The 22,383-nt window shown below is 44.6% G+C and overlaps 2 protein-coding genes across 6 annotated transcripts; one reads left to right on the top strand and one right to left on the bottom strand.

Moving 5' to 3' along the window:
* Positions 1 to 251: 251 nt before the first annotated feature.
* On the bottom strand, positions 252 to 12,343 carry LOC129834312 (BTB/POZ domain-containing protein 9-like). Of its 5 annotated transcripts, none has more exons than XM_055899181.1 (11): positions 12,092 to 12,343; positions 8,997 to 9,209; positions 7,906 to 8,269; positions 7,332 to 7,602; positions 5,846 to 6,065; positions 5,363 to 5,482; positions 4,973 to 5,082; positions 2,872 to 3,061; positions 2,620 to 2,727; positions 1,411 to 1,516; positions 252 to 584 (listed from the first exon to the last, which is right to left on the bottom strand). In XM_055899181.1, exons 2-11 carry the CDS (start codon positions 9,179 to 9,181, stop codon positions 405 to 407), a joined length of 1,854 nt encoding a protein of 617 aa, XP_055755156.1. In that variant the 5' UTR covers positions 9,182 to 9,209; positions 12,092 to 12,343; the 3' UTR covers positions 252 to 404. The 5 variants fall into 5 exon arrangements, with proteins under 5 accessions (XP_055755156.1, XP_055755157.1, XP_055755159.1 ...); XM_055899182.1 differs by having other exon boundaries at positions 8,997 to 10,847; XM_055899184.1 differs by having other exon boundaries at positions 1,438 to 1,516; positions 12,092 to 12,341.
* LOC129834314 (uncharacterized protein K02A2.6-like) lies at positions 11,319 to 19,848 on the top strand. Its single transcript, XM_055899186.1, has 2 exons — positions 11,319 to 11,621; positions 12,758 to 19,848. The coding sequence occupies exon 2, from the start codon at positions 15,692 to 15,694 to the stop codon at positions 17,489 to 17,491; it is 1,800 nt and encodes a 599-aa protein (XP_055755161.1). The 5' UTR covers positions 11,319 to 11,621; positions 12,758 to 15,691; the 3' UTR covers positions 17,492 to 19,848.
* The last annotated feature ends 2,535 nt before the right edge of the window (positions 19,849 to 22,383 follow it).

A 22,383-nucleotide genomic window follows, 5' to 3' on the forward strand; every position in this document is an offset into this window, starting at 1 on the left:
TTTATTAATTCATGCTTGTTATTGAATTCTGTCTTGTCAAATTTAAAACACTGGAATAGTGAGCTAAAAGAACAATTGTAGCTTTAGTCTCCAAACACATGGAGAAAGCACTGTAAATGGAGTGAATATGGATGGGATGGTTAAATTGGTCATTAAAATGAAGAATCAGCTGCTTCTTGAAAAGTAAAAAGAAATGTTGAACTTTCCCTTGTCAGGCGCGACATCAACTTAAACATCACATTCAACAAGGGTTTAATTTCATATAAATATATATTTATTTCATTTGAGCAGCATATTATGTAGAGTAACATCACAAAAGAAGCTTGTGTGCATTGAGATGCCTAGGGTAGTCTCTGTGGTTCTCCCCTGGAGTCTAAGGGGGGAGGTTGGGGTTGGCACACCCCTTAGAGGGGGTGGGAGTGTGAGGACGAGGAGGCGGAGGAAGGCCGGGTGGGGAGTTGGAGCTGGGACTGGGAGGGTGATTGGGGCTGTAGTGGAGGCTGCTGGGACTTAGAGTTCGGGCTGCCCTCTTTGACCTCTGTGTCGAGCTGGGCGGGGCACTCAAAGTGGACGCAGTGGAACACCTGAGGGACAGAGAGAGGTTAATACAGATTAAAATAATAAATACAGTGCAAGTGCTGTGATTTTCATTGTTTTAGAAAGTATGTTTACATTTGGTTCATTTTACAGCTATGGATGTCTAAGAATATTCAAAGTCCTCTGCGTTGTGTATTTAAGGTCAAGAGGGAATGAATGATCAATGGAAATAGTTGTTTTTCTGTAATGGGGAACTGAAGAGTAATGGGTCAGAGACACAGGATAGCTACATGTGGCAGTCAGTCCGGTATAGCTACATGTGGCAAGTTCTTATTGGTTCAAATTGTCTATACATTGAGACTGAAACAGGATACATGGTATTGGCCATTGGCCATTGGCCCAGTTTTATTGCAATGAATTCTAATTGGTCAACCACAGGCTAGGGTTGGGTTATAAATTATATCCTGTCACTTTGTTCTGTGGAGGATAATGGCTGAGGACAGGGAAGAATTACCTACTTTCCAGCATAACTAAGATTTGTTCTCCTTGAATAAACCTATTTTTCTCCCCCTGATTTGCTTTAAGATCTGTTTTATTGAAGAATAACATCAACTGCTTACACATGCTATATTGTTAAATGCTTTTCTACATGGTTGTGATCAGACATCATATTCAAATGACCTGAGAAAGAAAGGCAGGTGTGTTAATTTGATATGGATGAAAAAATTAGGTAGTATGTATAAAGGGTGAGCGAGAAAGAGGGGGAGGAATGGAAGAGGGGAAAAGAAAGGGATGGAAGAGAGAGAAAATAAGGAAAGAGAGACAGCTTTGGGACACCATTAGGGGTGTGTGACTCATCGAGGTTCAGCTCACTTCCCGAGCCTGCTCATCTCTCCCCACCTCGTTGGATGTGTTGTGGGTCCCCACGATGCGCACAAAGGAGGCGGGGTGCTTGTCAAACACCAGCGTCTGCCAAGACCTTCAACACCAAGACAAACAATGTTGATATTCTTTTGTCTGGGCCAATTAATAAGTAAAATGTTGATATTTCTATGGTTATGTCCCTAATTGCACTCCATTTCCTTACAGGACCTGGTCAAAGGTTGGAAATAGGAGGCCATTTGGGATGCAGTCCATCATATTATATTTGACAAAGTGTCCAATATAATGAGAGCAGAGTGGTTGGATTTTGAACAAATCTATTGTTCAATCAATGTAAACAAAAAGCTTAGTCCTTAAATACTATATATCAGTGAGTAACTCAGTTGTCTTTTCTTGTTAAATTCTAGAGTTTTTATTTTATCTTTATTTAACTAGGCAAGTCAGTTAAGAACATATTATTTATTTTCAATGACGGCCTATGAACAGTGGGTTAACTGCCTTGTAGAACGACAGATTTTAACCTTGTCAGCACGGGGATTCGATCTTGCAACCTTGCAGTTACTAGTCCAACGCTCTAACCACTAGGCTACCTGCCGCCCCAATCTGACCAACAGATCTTTAGTTTGATCGATATGGTCATAAGCTTAAGCGGCTGTCTTTTCTTTTTTTTACGGCCAATCTAAAATTGTTAGATAAAATGCTACTCCTGCGACATTTACGTAGTTGTAGAGCACCACAAACCTTGACAACCAGAAAGTAGGCTTGTGACAAGTATCGTGATACTCAGAAAAAGTGTGGCAAGGAAACCAAACATGAAGAGGTCATAAAATGTTTTAAACATGAAGCAGATTTAACATTTCTTTAGGAAAGCAGACCTAATGTTGGAAACGAACATTAATGTTGAGTCACATGTGTTTACTGTCTAAGCTATAGCACATACCATTAAGCCGGTTTTTAAAGGACAAAATAGTTTGGTCTGCTTCGAGTTCTTTTTTGTCACAAAAACTGGGATTTTCACAACCCTATTAAAAAAAGGCTCCATTCTATTTCATTGTCCATGTTTCCCTACAGTGGAAACTTACAATTTACAGTTATCCACAAAAAAATAAAATATAAAATATAAAAAAATAACAGGAAGCAAATAACAGAGAGAGACCAGCAGAGAAGAATACATTGAAACAGGGGGATTCACATTCTCACCTGCAAGCCACTTTGGTACGGTCCACCACCTTGGTCCACTGCTGCTGGTTGGTGGACAGCTCGATGTAGTAACTGTAACTGCGGTTATCACAGTCCCAGAGCAGCAGTCTGTCCAGAAACACACAAACCATTGGACTGATGGTGAGGGCACGGTCTCGGTCACTCCCCCTACCTGAGCTGGATGACAATGGCATCAACTCTGGCTAACGTAGTGCACTATATAGGGTGCCATTTCAGGCACAGCCCCCTTACCTGAGTGAGCCCAACATGTAGGGCTGGGCCAGTTGGATGACGATGGCCCCTGAGCCCAGCTGGTGGCAGGTGTAGCCCGAGTCCCAGTCGTAGTTGGAGGTGTCCCCGTTGAGCAGGGCGTTGCGGCTCCGGCTCACACCCTCGATCACACTGGCCCCGCATGCGATGGTTGCCACGTTACGGTCAGGGACTTGAGTAAGGGGTGTTGAGGGAGAGGCGAGTGAGGGATTTGGCTAGTAGCTGAATCACCGTGGGCTGTTAAGGCCCAAAACAGGTTTCTTACAAAAGAAAATAATCTGGGGTCTGGGAAACTGGGACTAAGTCAAGTACTGGAAATTCCCAAAGTAACAGAGTAGGAGTGGTGATATTGGATCCATTTCAGCCTTTTAGATCATAAGGAATAAGATATGGACAAGGAGGACCAAATCCTTGATCAGCACTCCAACGGAGATCTTTTTGAATACATGTGCTGACTAGAAACATGCTTCAGTATATGTGCTTTTTAGTCCAGGAATAGGCTGAACATATACAGAACAAAAATATAAATGCAACATGTAAAATGTTGTTCCCATGGTTTAATGAGCTGAAATAAAAGATCACAGAAATCTTTCATACGCACAAGCTCAGCTCACACAAATTTGTTATTCACACAAAAAGCTTTTTGCAAATGTTTTTCCCCCCACAAAATTGTTTACGTCCCTGTTAGTGAGCATTTCTCCTTTGCCAAGATAATCCATCCACCTGACTGGTGTGGCATATCAAGAAGCTGATTAAACAGCATGATCACCACAGGTGCACCTTGTGCTGGGACAATAAAAGGTCACTAAAATGTGCAGTTGTGTCACAATGACACAGATGCCTCAAGTTGAGGGAGAGTTGAGGGAGTGTGCAAATGGCATGCTGACTGGAGGAATGTCCACCAAAGCGGTTGCCAGAGAACTGAATGTTCATTTTGCTACCATACGCCACCAACAATGTCGTTTAAGAGAATTTGGCAGTACGTTCAACCAACCTCACAACCGTAGACCACGTGTAACCACACCAATCCTGGACATCCACATCAGGCTTCTTCACCTGCGGAATCGTCTGAAAACAGCCACCCGGACAGCTAATGAAAATGTGGGTTTGCACAACCGAAGATTTTCTGCACTAATTGTCAGAAACAGTGTCAGGGAAGTTTATCAGCGTGCTCATCATTCTTCACCAGGGTCTTGAACCGACTGTAGTTCGGCGTGGTGACCGACTTCAGTGGGCAAATGTTCACCTTCGATGGCCACTGGCACACTGGTGAAGTGTGTTCTTCATGGATGAATCCCGGTTTCAACTGTACCGGGCAGATGGCAGAAAGCGTGTAAGGCGTTGTGTTGGCGATCGGTTTGCTGATGTCAACATTGTGAACAGACAACAAACGGACGGACAACGAACACAATTTAATTTTAGCGATGGCAATTTGAATTCGCAGAGATACCGTGACGAGATCCTGAGGCCCATTGTCGTGCCAGTCATCTGCCGTCATCACCTCATGTTACAGCACGATAATGCATGGCCCCTATACACAATTCCTGGAAGCTGAAAATGTCCCAGTTCTTCCATGGCCTGCATACTCACCAGACATGAGTACCCAATGACCATGTTTGGGATGCTCTGGATCGATGTGTACGACAGCGTGTTCCAGTTCCTGCCAATATCCAGCAACTTCATACAGCCATTGAAGAGGAGTGAGAGAACATTCCACAGGCCACAATCAACAGCCTGATCAACTCTATGCGAAGGAGATGTGTCGTGCTGCATGAGGCACATGGTGGCCACGCCCCTAACTTTTTTCTGGTATCTGTGACCAAAATATACATATCTGTATTCCCAGTCAACTGAAATCCATAAGGCCTAATGAATTCATTTCAATTAACTGATTTCCTTATATGAACTGTTGCGTTTATATTTTTGTTTCCGTATAGGTTCAGTAAACCAGCCCTTAATATCTCTATGGACGTTCAGTATTGGCATACTAAACAAAGAAAAATGTCCCCAGATCAGTTTATCCAAATCCCTAATAGAAAAGCTATGAAAATATCCCCAAGAACTGACAGAAAAACAACCTTACCCAGGAGTCCTTTCTCCAGAACGTATCGTCGCTGTGTGAACATGCACTCAAAGGCCACCAGGTGGAACACCTTGTTCACAGTGTTGTGTGTCCCCACAATGCGTACATACCTGTGAGACAAAACAGCTCATGAGACAAGTAGCCAAACTGTATGTATGTAAAGATACCATATCACACAAGTCTATAGGTGCATTATTATGCTAGACCATCATATTTAACCAAATATATCCACAGTTGTCATTTTACCCCCATTGAAAAATGTCAACATCAATTTAACCAGGCAATTCCCTTCAATACCAATTCTTATTTACAATGATTTTCAAAATTCTCATTTATAACAGAGGGGGAAGAAAGTTTTTGCTTTGCGGTTCGGTCTGTGTGTTAGTTTACCTGCAGACACGCGCTGTGAAGAATAGACTCTGCCAGGAACGACAGAGTAACTTAGAGTGGTCCACTACACGCACCCAGTCCAGCTCATCCATAGACACCTCCACATAGTAAGAGTACGACCTAGATAGAGAAAGAGTGATGTACAGTATCACAAATCCATGCTTAGGACCATACTAATTTCTTGACACAATCCAACACATGCATTAATATATGGAAACGGAATCTATCAAAATCTATTTCAAAAGAAGAAAATGCAAGCAGAATAGTGAACATTCAGACTGCCTAACATGAATGAAGAATTTCACCCAGGATTGAAAGGTGTTTCGAGGTTGTCTCTTTTGCAGTTGCAATGCAGACATCAGATCTCAAATTGGCTGAAGAAGTGTTTGTCTAAGGAACCATATTAATATCATGGAGATGTGCAATTACAAGAAGAAAAAGTAAAAACCTTCACCACCAACAATTTGTCAATGGTGTTGTTACCTGCTGTCGCGGTCCCACAGCAGCAGGCGGACGTGGTTGACAATGTAGGGTTGGCCCAGCTTGACTTGGATGCCTGCGCTCCCGTCCTCCTCGATGGGGTGCCGGGAGAAGCCGTGGTCCAGGTCATAGTTCTGCGTGTCTCCGTCCAGCAGCGCCGACTTCAGCTCGCCCTTCACCACCTGGGCACCGTGCTTCATGGTGGCAATGTTCTCCTCGGGGACTGGTGGGGGACAAGGGGCGCAGTTTAGGTAACTTTAGGTATCAGCTAGTGGTGTATTCAAAAGCATTAGAAAGAGGGGGAAGCATAACCCGATCCTCACAGAAGATACCATCAGTTACCATTACTAATTGCTCAAAAAAATGCTACCCAGTTAATGCTCTTCACATTTACTAATCAATCTCTATCTATACTGAACATGGTCCCATGTTTCATAAGCTGAAATAAAAGATCCCATAAATTTCCTATACACACACACAAAAAGCTTTTTGCAAATGTTTTTCCCCCCCACAAAATTGTTTACGTCCCCGTTAGTGAGCATTTCTCCTTTGCCAAGATAAACCATCCACCTTACTGATGTGGCATATCAAGAACCTGATTAAACAGCATGATCATTACACAGGTAAACCTTGTGCTGGGGGACAATAAAAGGACACTAAAAATGTGCAGTTTTGTCATCCAACAGCACCACACGTCTCAAGTTGAGAGTACGCAATTGGCATGGTGACTGCAGGATTATCCACCAGAGCCATTGTCAAATAATTTAATGTTTATTTCCCTTCCATAAGCCACCACCAACATCATTTTAGAGAATTTGGCCGTACGTCCAACCGGCCTCACAACCTCAGACCACGTGTGACCGCAACAGCCCAGGACCACATTCGGCTTCTTCACCTGCGGGATCATCTGAGACCAGCCACCCGGACATCTGATGAAACTGTGGGTTTGCACAACCAAAGAATTTCTGCACAAACTGTCTCAGGGAAGCTCATCTCCGTGCTCGTAGTCTTCACCAGGGTCTTGACCTGACTGCAGTTCGGCAACTTCAGTGGGCAAATGCTCACCGTCGATGGCCACTGGAGAAGTGTGCTCTTCACGGATGAATCCCAGTTTCCACTGTACCGGCAGATGGCGTGTATGGTGTAGTGTGGGCATGAGGTAAAGGGGTAAATGGTGGTCACACCAGATACCAACTGGTTTTCTGATCTACGCCCCAACCTTTTTTTTTAAGGCATCTGTGACCAACAGATCAATATCTGTATTACCAGTCATGTGAAAGCCATAGATTAGGGCCAAATGAATTTATTTAAAATTGGCTGATTTCCTTATATGAACTGTAACTCAGTAAAATCTTTGAAATTGTTACATGTTACATTTATATTTTTGTTCAGTGTAATTTCAACAAGTAGACACACCACCAGTTTTGGCAAAGATTGATGTCCACGTTTAATAGTGTTATTATGGCTGGATAGTTGACCAGTTACTCACTGAGCATGCCTCGGTAGTTAAGGTCCATGTCGCGGCTCTCCGAGCGCGTCTGAATGGCGTCGAGCAAGTTGTCGGAACTGAGGAGGCCAGAGGGCCGCACCACATTCAGCATCTCCATCAGGCTCATGAGGGGCAGGCGCACTGCCGACATCACTTCCTGCGCTGCCACCTCGTTGTTACGGTTGTGCCGGCACCAGCGGCACAGCGCCTGGAAGATCTCCCGCTCAGTGGCGGCAAACGAGTCCCGCTGCACCACAGCCAGAAGAGCAGTCTGCACAGAGGGGGAGAAAGGACATGGACCCTTTTCATCTAAATCCAGCAAAATATGCTTTCATCCATCCACCATAACATAGTGTCATCTTTTATCCATCCATGCATCATACTTTCTTTCATCCATCCAAACATACCGTCATCATAACTTCTTTCAACTGTTCGTTTGTCCAGCCATCCATCTCATCATACCTTTTCAAGTTCTTTCATACAGTTTTCCCTTTTATCCATCCATCCATCCATTCAGCACTTTATTACTAGGTATTTCCACAACACCCTTCTCTTAAACATTTGCCACTCTCACCTTAGAGAGAGTGAGGAAGCAGTCTGATGCAAGCACCTCGGGCGCCTGCCGGTCCATGTAGGCGCAGCACGCCTGCGCCAGGCCCCCCAGGCAGTAGAGGCTGGCCACATCGTACACCAAGCAAACATTCTGCGTGTTCAGCACCGTGCGCAGAAACTCACAGGTGCTGTCCTCTAGTGGCTGGAGGCCGTAGCGGTGTGCCAGGCCCAGGAAGTCCAGCAAAACATCCTCGCGGGCCGTACTCAGGCTCGCCCGGCCCGTGTACAAGTACTGCAGGAGCATGGAGAATGCCTCGACCTGCGTGTCCTCCAGGGGCACCTCGGCCTGGGGCTGAGACTCCTTCATGCCATTAAAGAGCATAGCTCTGTGGAGGGATGGAGGGACGCTTGTCAGGTTTGTGTAAAGAAGGGGTAGGGAGCTGGGTGCACCTTCAACCTGAAGAGCTATGGGAGGATTTCAACCAAGCACTGCAGCACCTGATTCAAATAGGCTAGTTGGGTCAATCTCGAATGGATACATTGGTTATGACACAAGGACCGGTGTCATGTTCCTTGGGCACCAAACAAACAGGGAGGGATTACCTTGACCAATTGGCTAGAATGCGCTAATCTTCGTGCCCTAAATGATAGCGACCCAGCCTTGCCTACTCATGGTTTAGACTTCAGAGACATTTTACATTTACATTTAAGTCATTTAGCAGACGCACAGTGACTAAAGTAACCTGTAGTCACTAGTAGGGTTGGCACAATTACCGTATAACTGTGTTACCAACGATTATGGAGGAAGACCGTCATGAAATCAAAATAAGCCTCATAACAGCTGACATAGTAGACAGCCGTGATTTGTGAGGTTGAGTCAGTTTCTGCTGTAACATGGACTCTACACTAACATGGACATGAAACGTTGTTGCTCCTAGCTGAAACATGCAACATGGTGTAGCAAACAAGTCTTTGGTTGCCTAGGCATCACCCCTCTCCTGCAGCAGCACATGCAGTCATGAACAGAGGAGAGGATAAAATGTGAGTCTTTAAAAACGTATTACGGTACCCGCAGTAATTTGGCTGACCAATAACAGTCCCAGCCCTAGTTACCTGAAATATTGGCACCGTGACGCCAAGATGACCCGGTGGGCAGGGAAGCGCTTCCCCTCGACAACAAAGGTGACATCACTGTACTCCTCGCCAGACACCAGAGCGCCCAGGTGCTCCGACAGTAGGTGCAGGTGGTCTATCTCTGACACCGAGGTCAGTGACCGCAGGGGGTGGCTGTTACTCATGGCACACAGCAAGACGGCGCCGTCACATCTGGAGCGAGAGAGAGAGGAGTCATTTTACATTCACTGCTTGTTTTCAATGAATTTCAGTTTAAATCAAAGCCAAGTCGCGTGACTAAGTAGGTTAGAGAATGTTATTGAACACATTCTTGGCATTGGTATCCGAGATAGGCCTATAGGCTACAAAGCGATCAGAATTCTTGAATGAGTCACTGATTATTCAGAACCACAACTGCAATTTGGATTTCATGCACAGTATGGCCATTTCCTGAAAAGTAACAATTAGGTTAGGTTAATCTAGGCCTATAAGACACCACCATCACTAATTAAAGTGGGTCAAGGGCTCCAGAAAGTCAGTCTCAAGACAAGAAAGTAACCTTGTTGAGGAAGTAGCTGCCATTAATAAAATTAACTTGTCAAACGTACAGTAGGTCATGCTACTCGTACAGTCCATGTACTGATCATTTGGCAATGAAACAAGGGGTGTGAGATGGCAATGATGACACAGCTATCTGATGGAGAAGTACAGTAAACTTATCACAGCCATACCACAGATATAACAATGAGACAGACATTTCACAGGATCTATAACGGTTGGAGTTTCCGGTTGTAGTTTCCACTCACTACCAAATATGGTGATGCAAAGAAGCCCAGAGGGCAGCAAGTGGGAGAAGATGGAGCAAGAGATTTCAGCCAATATTCTGCCAATTTTCTCATCGATTAAACTTTTAAATCTCCATACATTTTTCTGTTTCCCAAAACCAAAATCTGTAACAGAGTAGACTGCATTTTGTACTTTACTTTACCCATTGCCAAAGTAAAAAAATATATAATAATTTAGAAGGAGTGCAAGGCTAATTGAGTTATTGCACACGTGCACTTCAGAGTAGGCGTTCCCTAACAGAAATATGCAAATAAATGCTAGAACACGCCAATAGGATCCCACTAGCCCGTGCTTGGCTCTGCCCACTATGATTAATTTGCTACCATTGTTAACAGGCTATGGTCCATCTTGGGTTAGTTCTAAATCACTTTGACCATGCCAACTGTTAGCTAACTAGATATCAAATTGTTGACATCAACATTACATTAGCTACCTGACACTGTACTAAATAACTTGTACTAGCTAGCTGTTTTTTTTTTGTATTGCGTCACACGAACATTGTGCAAAACACCACACAACAAAAGCATATTACAAAAGCATAAAACCACACACACACAAAAAAAGCATTTTACACTATAGACAAGTTACATTATCAAAGTATCGAGTGTTTGTCAATTTGCTATTTATACCTATTAGGGATGTTATATAATTTTTTTCACCCATTAAGTTAATTTTATGTATGAAAAGATTAGGAGAGATTAAAGAAGGATTTTTAAGACAATTGAGACATGGATAGTGTATGTGTGCCATTCAGAAGGTGAAAAATATTTAAGTGCTTTTGAAAGGGGTATGGTAGTTGGTGCCAGGAGCACAGGTTTGTGTCAAGAACTGCAACACTGCTGGATTTTCCCATTCTCAACAGTTTCCTGTGTGTATCAAGAATGGTCCACCACCAAAAGGACATCCAGCCAACTTGACACAACTGTGGTGTCAACATGGGCCAGCATCCCGGTGGAATGCGTTTGACACCTTGTAGAGTCCGTGGCCCATCGAATTGAGGCTGTTCTGAGGGCAAAAGGGAAGGTGTTCTTTATGTTTTGTACACAGTATAAATTGTCTATCAGGAATATCAATAACCACTGTCATTTAGTGTCTGCTTTAGACACTAAAACTTTGCCTTTAAAATTGTGGGCTAGAATGGCAACCCCAGCTGAATGAAGAGAGCCGTTCGCTAACCATGTCATTGACATATCCAAAAAGTATTGTCTTCCGAGCATGAATGCGTCTCTTGTTCAAAAATAAGATCCGCATCGCAGTCTTTCCAAAATAGAAACCAGTAACCAGCTTCAAATCAATTAAGTCAAATGAAATAAGAGAAAGTAAGAACTTCTCTGGGATTAAGTGATTAAACGGAATGCAAACACGATTATCACCGAGCGGGACCATTTGTTTAATTTTTGACTCCCAAGGCGATGGGCAACATCCACAGCATTATCCATGTACTTCGTTCAACGGTCAGGTGCCACATTCAGGCTGATATCACCTTTACATTTTCGTTGGTCTCTTCTGGAACCCCGTTTGATGCAACATTCACAGACGCATAATGCGTTCTCCTTTACCATCTTCTCCAGGTTGTCAGCCCTCTCGTCTATTTTAACCGCGTAATTCCGTGGATGATGTTCGCGTGCAGATCATGAAGGGCGATATCATTTCGCTTCATCTTGTGGGCAGGGTTTTATTTGGGTCTGTTCACTGCGATATCCGAATCACTCAAAACCACTTCCGCATCAGTCAGCATTTCGTCCTCAGATGAGTCAGGGCCAAGGGGATGTCTGTCGAGTAAGCATGTTCAGTAACTAGGCTAGCTAACGTTTCTATTCTTGACAGCATCCTTGTGGCCAGCTTAGCCTTTACATGTTCCTCTTGCGACATGTTATAAGGTTATTTCGACTAATTGAGGAATAATTTTATAGTCTTAGTTTTAAACAGTTTTTTTCATGGCTTACAAAAAAGTTTGAGGGATATTAAAGTTTAAATTAGGCAGATACGGTTGTAGCTACCGCACTTGTCGCCATCTTGACATTAGTCACCCCATAGTTAGTACAACTGAGGTCGCTTCCATCTAACGTTAATTAGTCAGTTTATTTATCTCGCTGACATTTGCGTGTAGCGCAGTCACTGACCCGATTAAATATCCATACGCCACGGGAGGCTTATCGGCGTAAATAAGTTACCAGCGTTACCCAGCTAGCTCTGGTTAGCTAGCTTGCTCTGCTAGCGTAACTAGCAAACAAAATCGATTCCCTTACCTGAACTAAAGTCGTTATCTTGTCTGCCCCTTTCAAGTGACAGCACCTTCTTTTAGCAAACCTGAACACTGTCAGTGGCAAACGTCAAATAACATAGATGCAATATCAAGCACGGGGATTTCAGCTTCAAACAAGAAGCTATGGATGCTAACCGGATGTTGTTAAGTAATGAAATGCGGCTGTTACGTAATCAGTCATTTGAGCGCCTCTGTGGCGAAGAGACATAAATATCCTACCTAACAGCAAAATGTGTGCCCGTAAAAAATCTTTCTAGCACTAAAATTAATGCATTTTTATATTTGACTATAAAGCATTTTGAAATTGAATAAGCTAAAATATTGTAGATAATTTATGTACAATGATGGTTAGATTGGGAATTTAACCAAGTCATGGGTTAAGATATCTCTCTAGTGGTGTGGGGGCTGTGCTTTGGCAAAGTGGGTGGGGTTATATCCTGCCTGTTTGGCCCTGTCCGGGGGTTTTATCGGATGGGGCCACAGTGTCTCCTGACCCCTCCTGTCTCAGCCTCCAGTATTTATGCTGCAGTAGATTATGTCAGGGGGCTAGGGTTAGTCTATTATATCTGGAGTATTTCTCCTGTCTTATCCGGTGTCCTGTGTGAATTTAAGTATGCTCTCTCTAATTCTCTGTTTCTTTCTCTCGGAGGACCTGAGCCCTAGGACCATGCCTCAGGACTACCTGGCAAGATGACTCCTTGCTGTCCCCAGTCCACCTAGCCATGCTGCTGCTCCAGTTTCAACTGTTCTGCCTGTGGCTATGTAACCCTGACCTGTTCACCGGATGTGCTACCTGTCCCAGACCTGCTGTTTTCAACTCTCTAGAGACAGCAGGAGCGGTAGAGATACTCTCAATGATCGGCTATGAAAAGCCAACTGACATTTACTCCTGAGGTGCTGACTTGCTGCAACCTCGACAACTACTGTGATTATTATTATTTCACCATGCTGGTCATTTATGAACATTTGAACATCTTGGCCATGCTCTGTTATAATCTCCACCCGGCACAGCCAAAAGAGGACAGGCCACCCCTTGTAGCCTGGTTCCTCGCTAGGTTTCTTCCTAGGTTTTGGCCTTTCTAGGGAGTTTTTCCTAGCCACTGTGCTTCCTGCATTGCTTGCTGTTTGGGGTTTTAGGCTGGGTTTCTGTACAGCACTTTGAGATATCGGCTGATGTAAGAAGGGCTATATAAATACATTTGATTTGATTTGTTTAACACCCCTACTCATACAGTAAGTGACCACAGATAGTCAGGACACCCTTTTAATGTCCCATCCAAAGGACAGAACCCCACAAAGGATAATGTCCCCAATAACTGCCCTGGGATCAGAGGAAAGAGTGCCTCCTACTCACACACCAACACAACTTCAAGAAGCATCTGGTCTCCCATCCAGGTACCAACCAAGACCAACCCTGCTTAGCGTCAGCGGTAATCCAGCAGTGGAATGCAGGGTGGTATGCTGGTTGCTGCAAATGCTCTGCAGATTCTATGAAATTCTACTACACTTCAAACACAAGCGTTGAAAGTCTTCAGAAATGGTGGTTTCTTTACCAGATAGATTCCAGGGCCTGTATCCACAAAGAATCTTAGAAAAGGTTCTAGGAATCCTGTTAAAACCTGTTTTAAGAAGAAGAAAAATCCCAGTTCAGAGAAGGTTGTAGGATGATGTTAAGACACTGCCCAGACAAAGTCTAAACCAGCAGTAAAATCAACCAGAGATTTGGATATAATGAGGTTTAATGGCGTTTGGAATCCAATAAATGTTGCATTGCCGCCACCAATTAGACTGGGGTATAAATCCCTTATACTTTGCAAGGAATAAACGGAAACCGGAAAATATAAATAGAAAATGCCCTGCCATCTAACCCTACATTCATTGAAAAGCCACCACCCTATTCCACTATTTAAACCTATCTTGTCCTACCTCAGGCCAATGGCCTGGGAGGACGGGACTCCACCACTCAACACACCATCTAACTCTTCTGACGTCAAATCTCGTACACCTGCCACAACCTCTATTTTCTGTGACTAACGTTCCATCTCTGTGGTACAGTTGATAACCATCACTATGCACGCTAAAAAGCCAATCTTACAGAAGCATATACACAACATGACTAAAAGTATGTGGACACCTGCTCATCGAACATCATTCCAAAATCATGGGCATTAATATGGAGTTGGTCCCCCTTTGCTGCTATTACAGCCTCCACTCTTCTGGGAAGACTTTCTACTAGATGTTGGAACATTGGAAGCAAGTTCCTGCAGTATTCAGCCACAAAAGCATTAGTGACATCGTGCACTGATGTTGGGTGATTAGGCCTGGCTTGTAGTCGCAGTCACCTGAAATGCATTTAATTAACAGGTGTGCCTTGTTAAAAAGTTCATTTGTGCTAGCTGTGCCACTAGAGATCCTGGTTCGAGTCCAGGCTCTGTGGCAGCTGGTCGTGACCAGGAGACCCATGGGGCGGCGCACAATTGGACCAGCGTCATCTGGGTTAGGGGAGGGTTTGGCCGGCAGGGATGTCCTTGTCCCATCGCGCTCTAGCGACTCCTGTGGCAGGCTGGGCGCATGCACGCTGACACGGTCACCAGGTGTACGTGGTTTCCTCCAACACATTGGTGTGACTGGCTTCCGGGTTAAGCGGGCATTGTGTCAAGAAGCAGTGTGACTTGGCTGGGTTGTGTTTCAGAGGACACACGGCTCTCGACCTTTGCCACTCCCGAGTCCGTACGAGTTGTAACGATGAGACAAGACTAACTACCAATTGGATACCACAAAATTGGGGAGATAAAGGGTAAATAAAATAGTTTTAAAGATGTCTTTAACTCCTAATATGTTTGAGACAATCAGTTGTGTTGTGACAAAGGAGGGGTGGGATACAGAAGATGGTCCTATTTGGTAAAAGACCAAGTCCATATTATGGCAAGTGTAGTATCTGGGATCTACATCTGTTTATATTAGTTACTATGCTGTTACTAAGCAGTGATGTATTACGACAGTGTACGTTACTACACCTAATAGGAAATGCACATGCGCACTAGTGTGCCCGGGAAACTGTAGAGCACGAGAGGTTTTGACTAAACGAAAACTGACTGTACTCCCGTCTCCTGCCTTGTTATTTCTCCACAACACAAATATTACAGTGGCGACGAGGTGGTTAAACTTCTTTAACGGACATTGCTTGAAGGGAAGAATGTTGCGTGAGTAATGAAACTCAAAATAATTACGTAATTCGTCAGTTATTTTTTATTTTCTTTCGCCAGTAAAAAAAGGCTAAGCACTGCTAGCAGGTACAGTGTTCAGGAGCTGCCAAGTAGCAAGACTATTGGAGTCCAGAATAGCGACACTGCCCTCTGGTGGTAAAATAAAAAAAACTGTCATTGAACCCATTGAAATTAGGCGATCTCAGTGGAGAAATATTATCAAGAAAGAAAAAAAAGGAAGAAGGAACGTAACACGGTGTGTACATTATTACAAATGAGTGCAGTGAATGAAGAAATTGCAGAAACTTCTGAAGTGAAGAATTAGAGGACAATTAAGGAATACAAGGAATAAGGAAACTGAACAATTAACTGTGAAAATGGCAACCATTGGTCGAGTACCAGAGTTTGAGTCTACAAAAGAGGATTTTGATTCCTATTTGGAGCGTTTTGAGCGTTGGCTGGCTGCAAATGAAATCAAAGAGGAAAAGAAAGCAGACGTATTTCTCAGTGTTTTGGGTCCAACTGAGTATGGATTGCTAAAAGGTCTCATTGAACCAATAAAAGCAGTGGAGTTGAACTATGCAGAACTGACTGAAACTCTTTCAAGGCATTTCAAGCCTAAGCCAATTCTCATTGCAGAACGTTTCAGATTTTACCAACGTCACCAGAGTCAAGGGGAAACCGTGGCTGACTACATCCTTGCTTTGAAAAGGCTGGCAAGTACATGTGAGTTTGCACAATTTCTTGATGATGCTCTTCGAGACAAGTTTGTATGTGGTCTCACAGGTGAAGCATATCACAGAAGGCTTCTGTCAGAGAAGGACCTGACCTTTCGGAAAGCCTGTGATATCGCACTTGGACTCGAGCTTGCCCACAGGGATACTATTGAGCTATCAGGATATGCAGAACGTCAGAAAGGTGTTCACAAGGTCAGTGATGCACGTGGTGAAAAAGGCTCACAAAAGTCACACTTTTCTCAGTCCCGTCCTCAAGGTTACACAAGAACAAAGCAGCCCACATCTCAAAGGTCTAAGCCAAGTTGCTACAGATGTGGGGGAGATAATCATCAGCACAGTGAATGTCGATTCCAAAATGTAAAGTGCCACAATTGTGGAAAGGTTGGACATTTACAGAAAGTGTGTAAAGCCTCAAAACACACAGCAAGAGCGCACAAAGTACTGTCCACAGTGTACACAGCTCAACAACAAAAAGATGGAATCTATCTCAAAATGGAGTTCGCGGGAAAACCGGTAAAAATGCAGCTGGACACCGGAGCGTCTGTATCTCTGGTTCCAGAGAGACTCTACAAAGAAAAACTGAAAAAGTGCCCTCTTCAGCCAGCGTCCATCCGCCTTTCTTCATACACTGGTGACACTATTCCTGTGTTAGGGCAGATCCAGGTACCAGTCCGGTATGAGGGGAAGGAGTGGACGCTACCGCTTGTCATTGTTAAAGGAGAAAAATCAGCCTTGCTAGGCAGAAACTGGCTACAAAAGATCAAGTTGAACTGGGGAGAAATCTTCAGTCTGAGAAAGGACAAACCAGTGAGTCAGGCTACACTCACTAACATGCTGGAGAAGCACAAAGAACTTTTCAAAGTTGGCTACGGCGAAATACAAGACTTCACAGCAAAAGTCAGAGTGCAAGAAGGAACCAAGCCTATCTTTCACAAACCACGTCCAGTTCCCTGTGCTCTTAAGGAAGCAGTAGAGAAGGAACTGGACCGCCTACAGAAGAATAACATAATCACGAAAGTAGCGAAGAGCGACTGGGCCGCACCGATTGTTGTAGTCCCAAAGAAAGACAAGACCGTCAGAATGTGTGGTGACTACAAGGTCACAGTAAATCGCTGCATACTACCAGAGGAATATCCACTACCAAACGCTGAAGATCTGTTTGCCACTCTAGCTGGTGGGAAGGTTTTCAGTAAGCTGGACCTGGCATTCGCTTATCAGCAACTGAAGCTGGATCCGGAGTCAGAACAGTATCTGACCATCAATACACACAAGGGGCTATTCAGATTCAATCGCTTGGCCTATGGAATCTCGACAGCTCCAGCGAAATTCCAACACACAATGGATCAGATCTTGGACGGTATAGACAACGTTGTGTGCTTCATGGACGACATCCTCGTGTCAGCACCAACCATTGGAGAGCACCTTATATCTCAGAGCTGAGGTCATTTTTGGGGCTCCTGAACTATTACTGAAAGTTTGTGGCAAACTTGTCCACATTGTTGCATCCGCTTCACCAACTGCTGCAGGCCGATACAAAGTGGAATTGGTCCCCACAATGCGAAGAAGCATTCAAGACTTGCAAACAGCGTCTGCTAAAGAGCAAGTGGCTTTCCCACTACAACACAGAGATGAAGCTGAGACTCGCGTGTGATGCATCTCCATACGGAGTAGGAGCCGTCATCTCACATGTTCTATCGTCAGGTGAAGAACACCCTATTGCATTTGCATCACGGACTCTGTCACCAAGTGAGAGAAAATATGCTCAAATTGAGAAGGAAGCCCTGAGCATAATATTCGGAGTGAAGAAGTTTCACAAATACCTGTACGGAAGGAAGTTCCAACTGCTGACAAATCACAAGCCTCTGTTGGCCATCCTTGGACCAAAATCAGCTATACCAACCCTTGCTGCACTTCGAATGCAACGTTGGGCTCTGATATTGTTAGCCTACGACTACGAGATTGAGTACAGACGATCCAGTGATCACGCAAATGCAGATGCACTATCAAGACTACCATGCAATAGTGACTCCGACAGTGAAGATGATAGAGCAGTCTTCCAGATCTCTCTCATTGACGAACTGCCCATATCTGCTTCAGACATAGCAGAGGAAACAAGGAAAGATCCAGTGCTTTCCAAAGTCTTGGACTTAACATTAGGAGGTTGGCCAAACTTCGTAAATGACGATAACCTTCGTCCATTCATCGACAGGAAAGACCAGTTGTCCACTGATCAAGGATGTGTTCTGTGGGGATCAAGGGTGGTGGTACCTCACAAATTCCAGCGGAGACTGCTATCTGACCTGCATGAGGGACATCCAGGGATCACTCGAATGAAAGCACTCGCTCGCAGTTATCTGTGGTGGCCTGGACTGGATCAGGACATTCAACAGCATGTAGGCCACTGCTCACCTTGTGAAGCTGTTCGCAACAAGCCTGCTGCTGCACCTCTTCATCCATAGTCCTGGGCTGCGACACCTTGGGAACGCATCCATGTGGATTACGCCGAGATTGACAAGCAACATTTCCTTGTTGTCGTCGATGTCCATTCCAAGTGGATGGAAGTGTTCCCTACTCAACTGACCACAGCTGAGAAGACCATCAATCTTCTCAGACACCTGTTCGCATCCTTTGGACTATTTAAGGAGCTCGTATCGGACAATGGCCCTCCTTTCACGTCAAACGATTTTGAAATGTTTCTCAAAAACAATGGAGTAAGGCACATCCTGTCACCACCTTACCATCCGGCATCAAACGGAGCTGCGGAGAGAGCCGTGCAAACCTTTAAGAAGGCCTGGACTAGACTCGAGGTTCAGTCTGTGCCCACCCAACAAAGGCTTCCCCGGTTCCTGTTTACTTACCGCAACACACCACACACAGTAACGGAATGTACACCAGCTGAACTGTTTCTGAGACGCCAACCACGTACCCGCCTGACATTGTTGAAACCAGACTTGTCAAGCACTGTGGCAAAGCACCAGCTACAGCAGAAGAAAGCTCATGACAGACACAAAGACTGTCAGAGAATTCAAAGAGGGAGAGAGGGTGATGGTACGTGATTTCAGACACCCCAAGAGCCTGTGGAACTCAGGTGTGATCTTGCAACGCAAAGGACCTTTGACTTACCAAGTCCAAATTGGTCATCGCCAGGTCAACGTTCATGTGGATCATCTGCTACGGTCCAACGCCCCAGCAGAGACACGCCGAGAGAACAATAACGACCCCCAGGACTATTCTCCTGACTGTGGACGTACGGGAGAGACAGAGCCTGACCTTCCACCCGAACCTGGCCCACCACCGGAAGCCCAGGAGGAGCGGAGATATCCTATTCGACAGCGAAAGGCACCTCAAAAGCTTGACCTGTGAGTTGAGCTGTTTGAGGTAACAGACAGTAAAACAAACAAACACTTTAAGATGTCCTAGATAAAAGGAAAGAAAAAGGACATTACCTGGGTTAGTTATCAGGACACAAACTCCATCTTCGGGGCAGAATAATCCCCTGGATTTGTGCTGGGCTCTGAAAAGTCTGCTTCAACCCAGTAGTTGAAAAATGTTAAGAATGCATTGTTCAGATATTGCATTAGTAGTTCCCTAATATATTTACCTTGTTCTCTGGGAATTAAACACTATGGGGGAGGAGTGTAGTATCTGGGATCTACATCTGTTTATATTAGTTACTATGCTGTTACTAAGCAGTGATGTATTACGACAGTGTACGTTACTACACCTAATAGGAAATGCACATGCGCACTAGTGTGCCCGGGAAACTGTAGAGCACGAGAGGTTTTGACTAAACGAAAATTGACTGTACTCCCGTCTCCTGCCTTGTTATTTCTCCACAACACAAATATTACAGCAAGAACAGCTCAAATAAGCAAAGAGAAATTACAGTCCATCATTACTTTAAGACATGAAGGTCAGTCAATCCGGAAAATGTCAAGAACTTTGAAAGTTTCTTCAAGTGCAGTCGCAAAAACCATCAATCGCTATGATGAAACTGGCTCTCATGAGGACCGCCAAAGGAAGACCCAGAGTTACCTCTGCTGCAGAGGATAAGTTCATTAGTTACCAGCCTCAGAAATTGCAGCTCAAATAAATACTTCACAGAGCTCAAGTTACACATCACAGCAACTGTTCAGAGGAGACTGCATGAATCAAACCTTGTTGGTCGATTTGCTGCAAAGAAACCACTACTAAAGGACACCATTAATAATAAGAGACTTGCTTCGGCCAAGAAACACAAGCAATGGACATTATACCGGTAGAAATCTGTCCTTTGGTCTGATGAGTCCAAATGTAAGATTTTTTATTTATTTAACCTTTATTTAACTAGGCAAGTCAGTTAAGAACAAATTGTTATTTACAATGACGGCCAATGACGGCAAAACGCCTCCCGCGGGGACGGGGGTCTGGGCTCATTTAAAAAATATAAATATAGGAACAAACACACATCACAACAAGAGAGACAACACTACATAAAGAGAGACCTAAGACAACATAACAAGGCAGCAACACATGACAACACAGCATGGTAGCAACACAACATGGTAGCAGCACAAAAACATGGTACAAACATTATTGGGCACAGTCAACAGCACAAAGGTCAAGAAGGTAGAGACAACAATACATCACACAAAGCAGCCACAACTGTCAGTAAGAGTGCCCATGATTGAGTCCGGTTTGAGTGTTTGTTGCAGCTCGTTCCAGTCACTAGCTGCAGCGAACTGAAAAGAGGAGCGACCCAGGGATGTGTGCGCTTTGGGGACCTTTAACAGAATGTGACTGGCAGAACGGGTGTTGTATGTGGAGATTGAGGGCTGCAGTAGATATCTCAGATAGGGGGGAGTGAGGCCTAAGAGGGTTTTATAAATAAGCATCAACCAGTGGGTCTTGCGACGGGTATACAGAGATGACCAGTTTACAGAGGAATATAGAGTGCAGTGATGTGTCTTATAAGGAGCATTGTGGGCAAATCTGATGGCCGAATGGTAAAGAACATCTAGCCGCTCGAGAGCACCCATACCTGCCGATCTATAAATTATGTCTCCGTAATCTAGCAAGGGTAGGGTGGTCATCTGAATCAGGGTTAGTTTGGCAGCTGGGGTGAAAGAGGAGCGATTACGATAGAGGAAACCAAGTCTAGATTTAACTTTAGCCTGCAGCTTTGATATGTGCTGAAAGAAGGACAGTGCACCTTCTAGCCATATGTTACAGTATAACTTTAAACCGTCCCCTCGTCCCGACACGGGCGCGAACCAGGGACCCTCTGCACACATCAACAACTGACACCCACGAAGCATCGTTACCCATCGCTCCACAAAAGCCGCGGCCTTTGCAGAGCAAGGTGCAACACTACTTCTAGGTTTCAGAGCAAGTGACGTAACTGATTGAAACGCTACTAGCGCGTACCCGCTAACTAGCTAGCCATTTCACATCCGTTACACTCACCCCCCTTTCAACCTCCTCCTTTTCCGCAGCAACCAGTGATCCGGGTCAACAGCATCAATGTAACAGTATAACTTTAAACCGTCCCCTCGCCCCGACACGGGCGCGAACCAGGGACCCTCTGCACACATCAACAACGGTCGCCCACGAAGCATCGTTACCCATCGCTCCACAAAGGCCACGGCTCTTGCAGAGCAAGGTGCAACACTACTTCTAGGTTTCAGAGCATGTGACGTAACTGATTGAAACGCTACTAGCGCGTACCCGCTAACTAGCTAGCCATTTCACATCCGTTACACATACTCCCAAATACTTATATGCGGTGACTACCTCAAGCTCTAAACCGTCAGAGGTAGTAATAACACCTGTGGGAAGAGGGACATTCTTCTTACCAAACCACATGACCTTTGTTTCGGAGGTGTTCAGAACAAGTTTAAGAGCAGAGAAAGCTTGTTGTAGAGCATTTAACACACCATCGGGGTAGGGGCCAGCTGAGTATAAGACTATCATCTGCATATAAATGGATGAGAGAGCTTCCTACTGCCTGAGCTATGTTGTTGATGTAAATTGAGAAGAGTGTGGGGCCTAGGATTGAGACTTGGGGTACTCCCTTAGTGACAGGCAGTGGCTGAGTCAGCAGATTTTCTGACTTTAAACACTGCACTCTTTGAGAGAGGTAGTTAGCAAACCAGGCCAAAGACCCCTCAGAGACACCAATACTCCTTAGCCGGCCCACAAGAATGGAATGGTCTACCGTATCAAAAGCTTTGACCAGGTAATAAAAATAGCAGCACAATACTGCTTAGAATCAAGGGCAATGGTGACATCATTGAAGACCTTTAAGGTTGCAGTGACACATCCATAACCTGAGCGGAAACCAGATTGCATAA

The sequence above is a fragment of the Salvelinus fontinalis genome, chromosome 35 (genome assembly GCF_029448725.1).
Source record: "Salvelinus fontinalis isolate EN_2023a chromosome 35, ASM2944872v1, whole genome shotgun sequence".
Lineage (NCBI taxonomy): Eukaryota > Metazoa > Chordata > Actinopteri > Salmoniformes > Salmonidae > Salvelinus > Salvelinus fontinalis.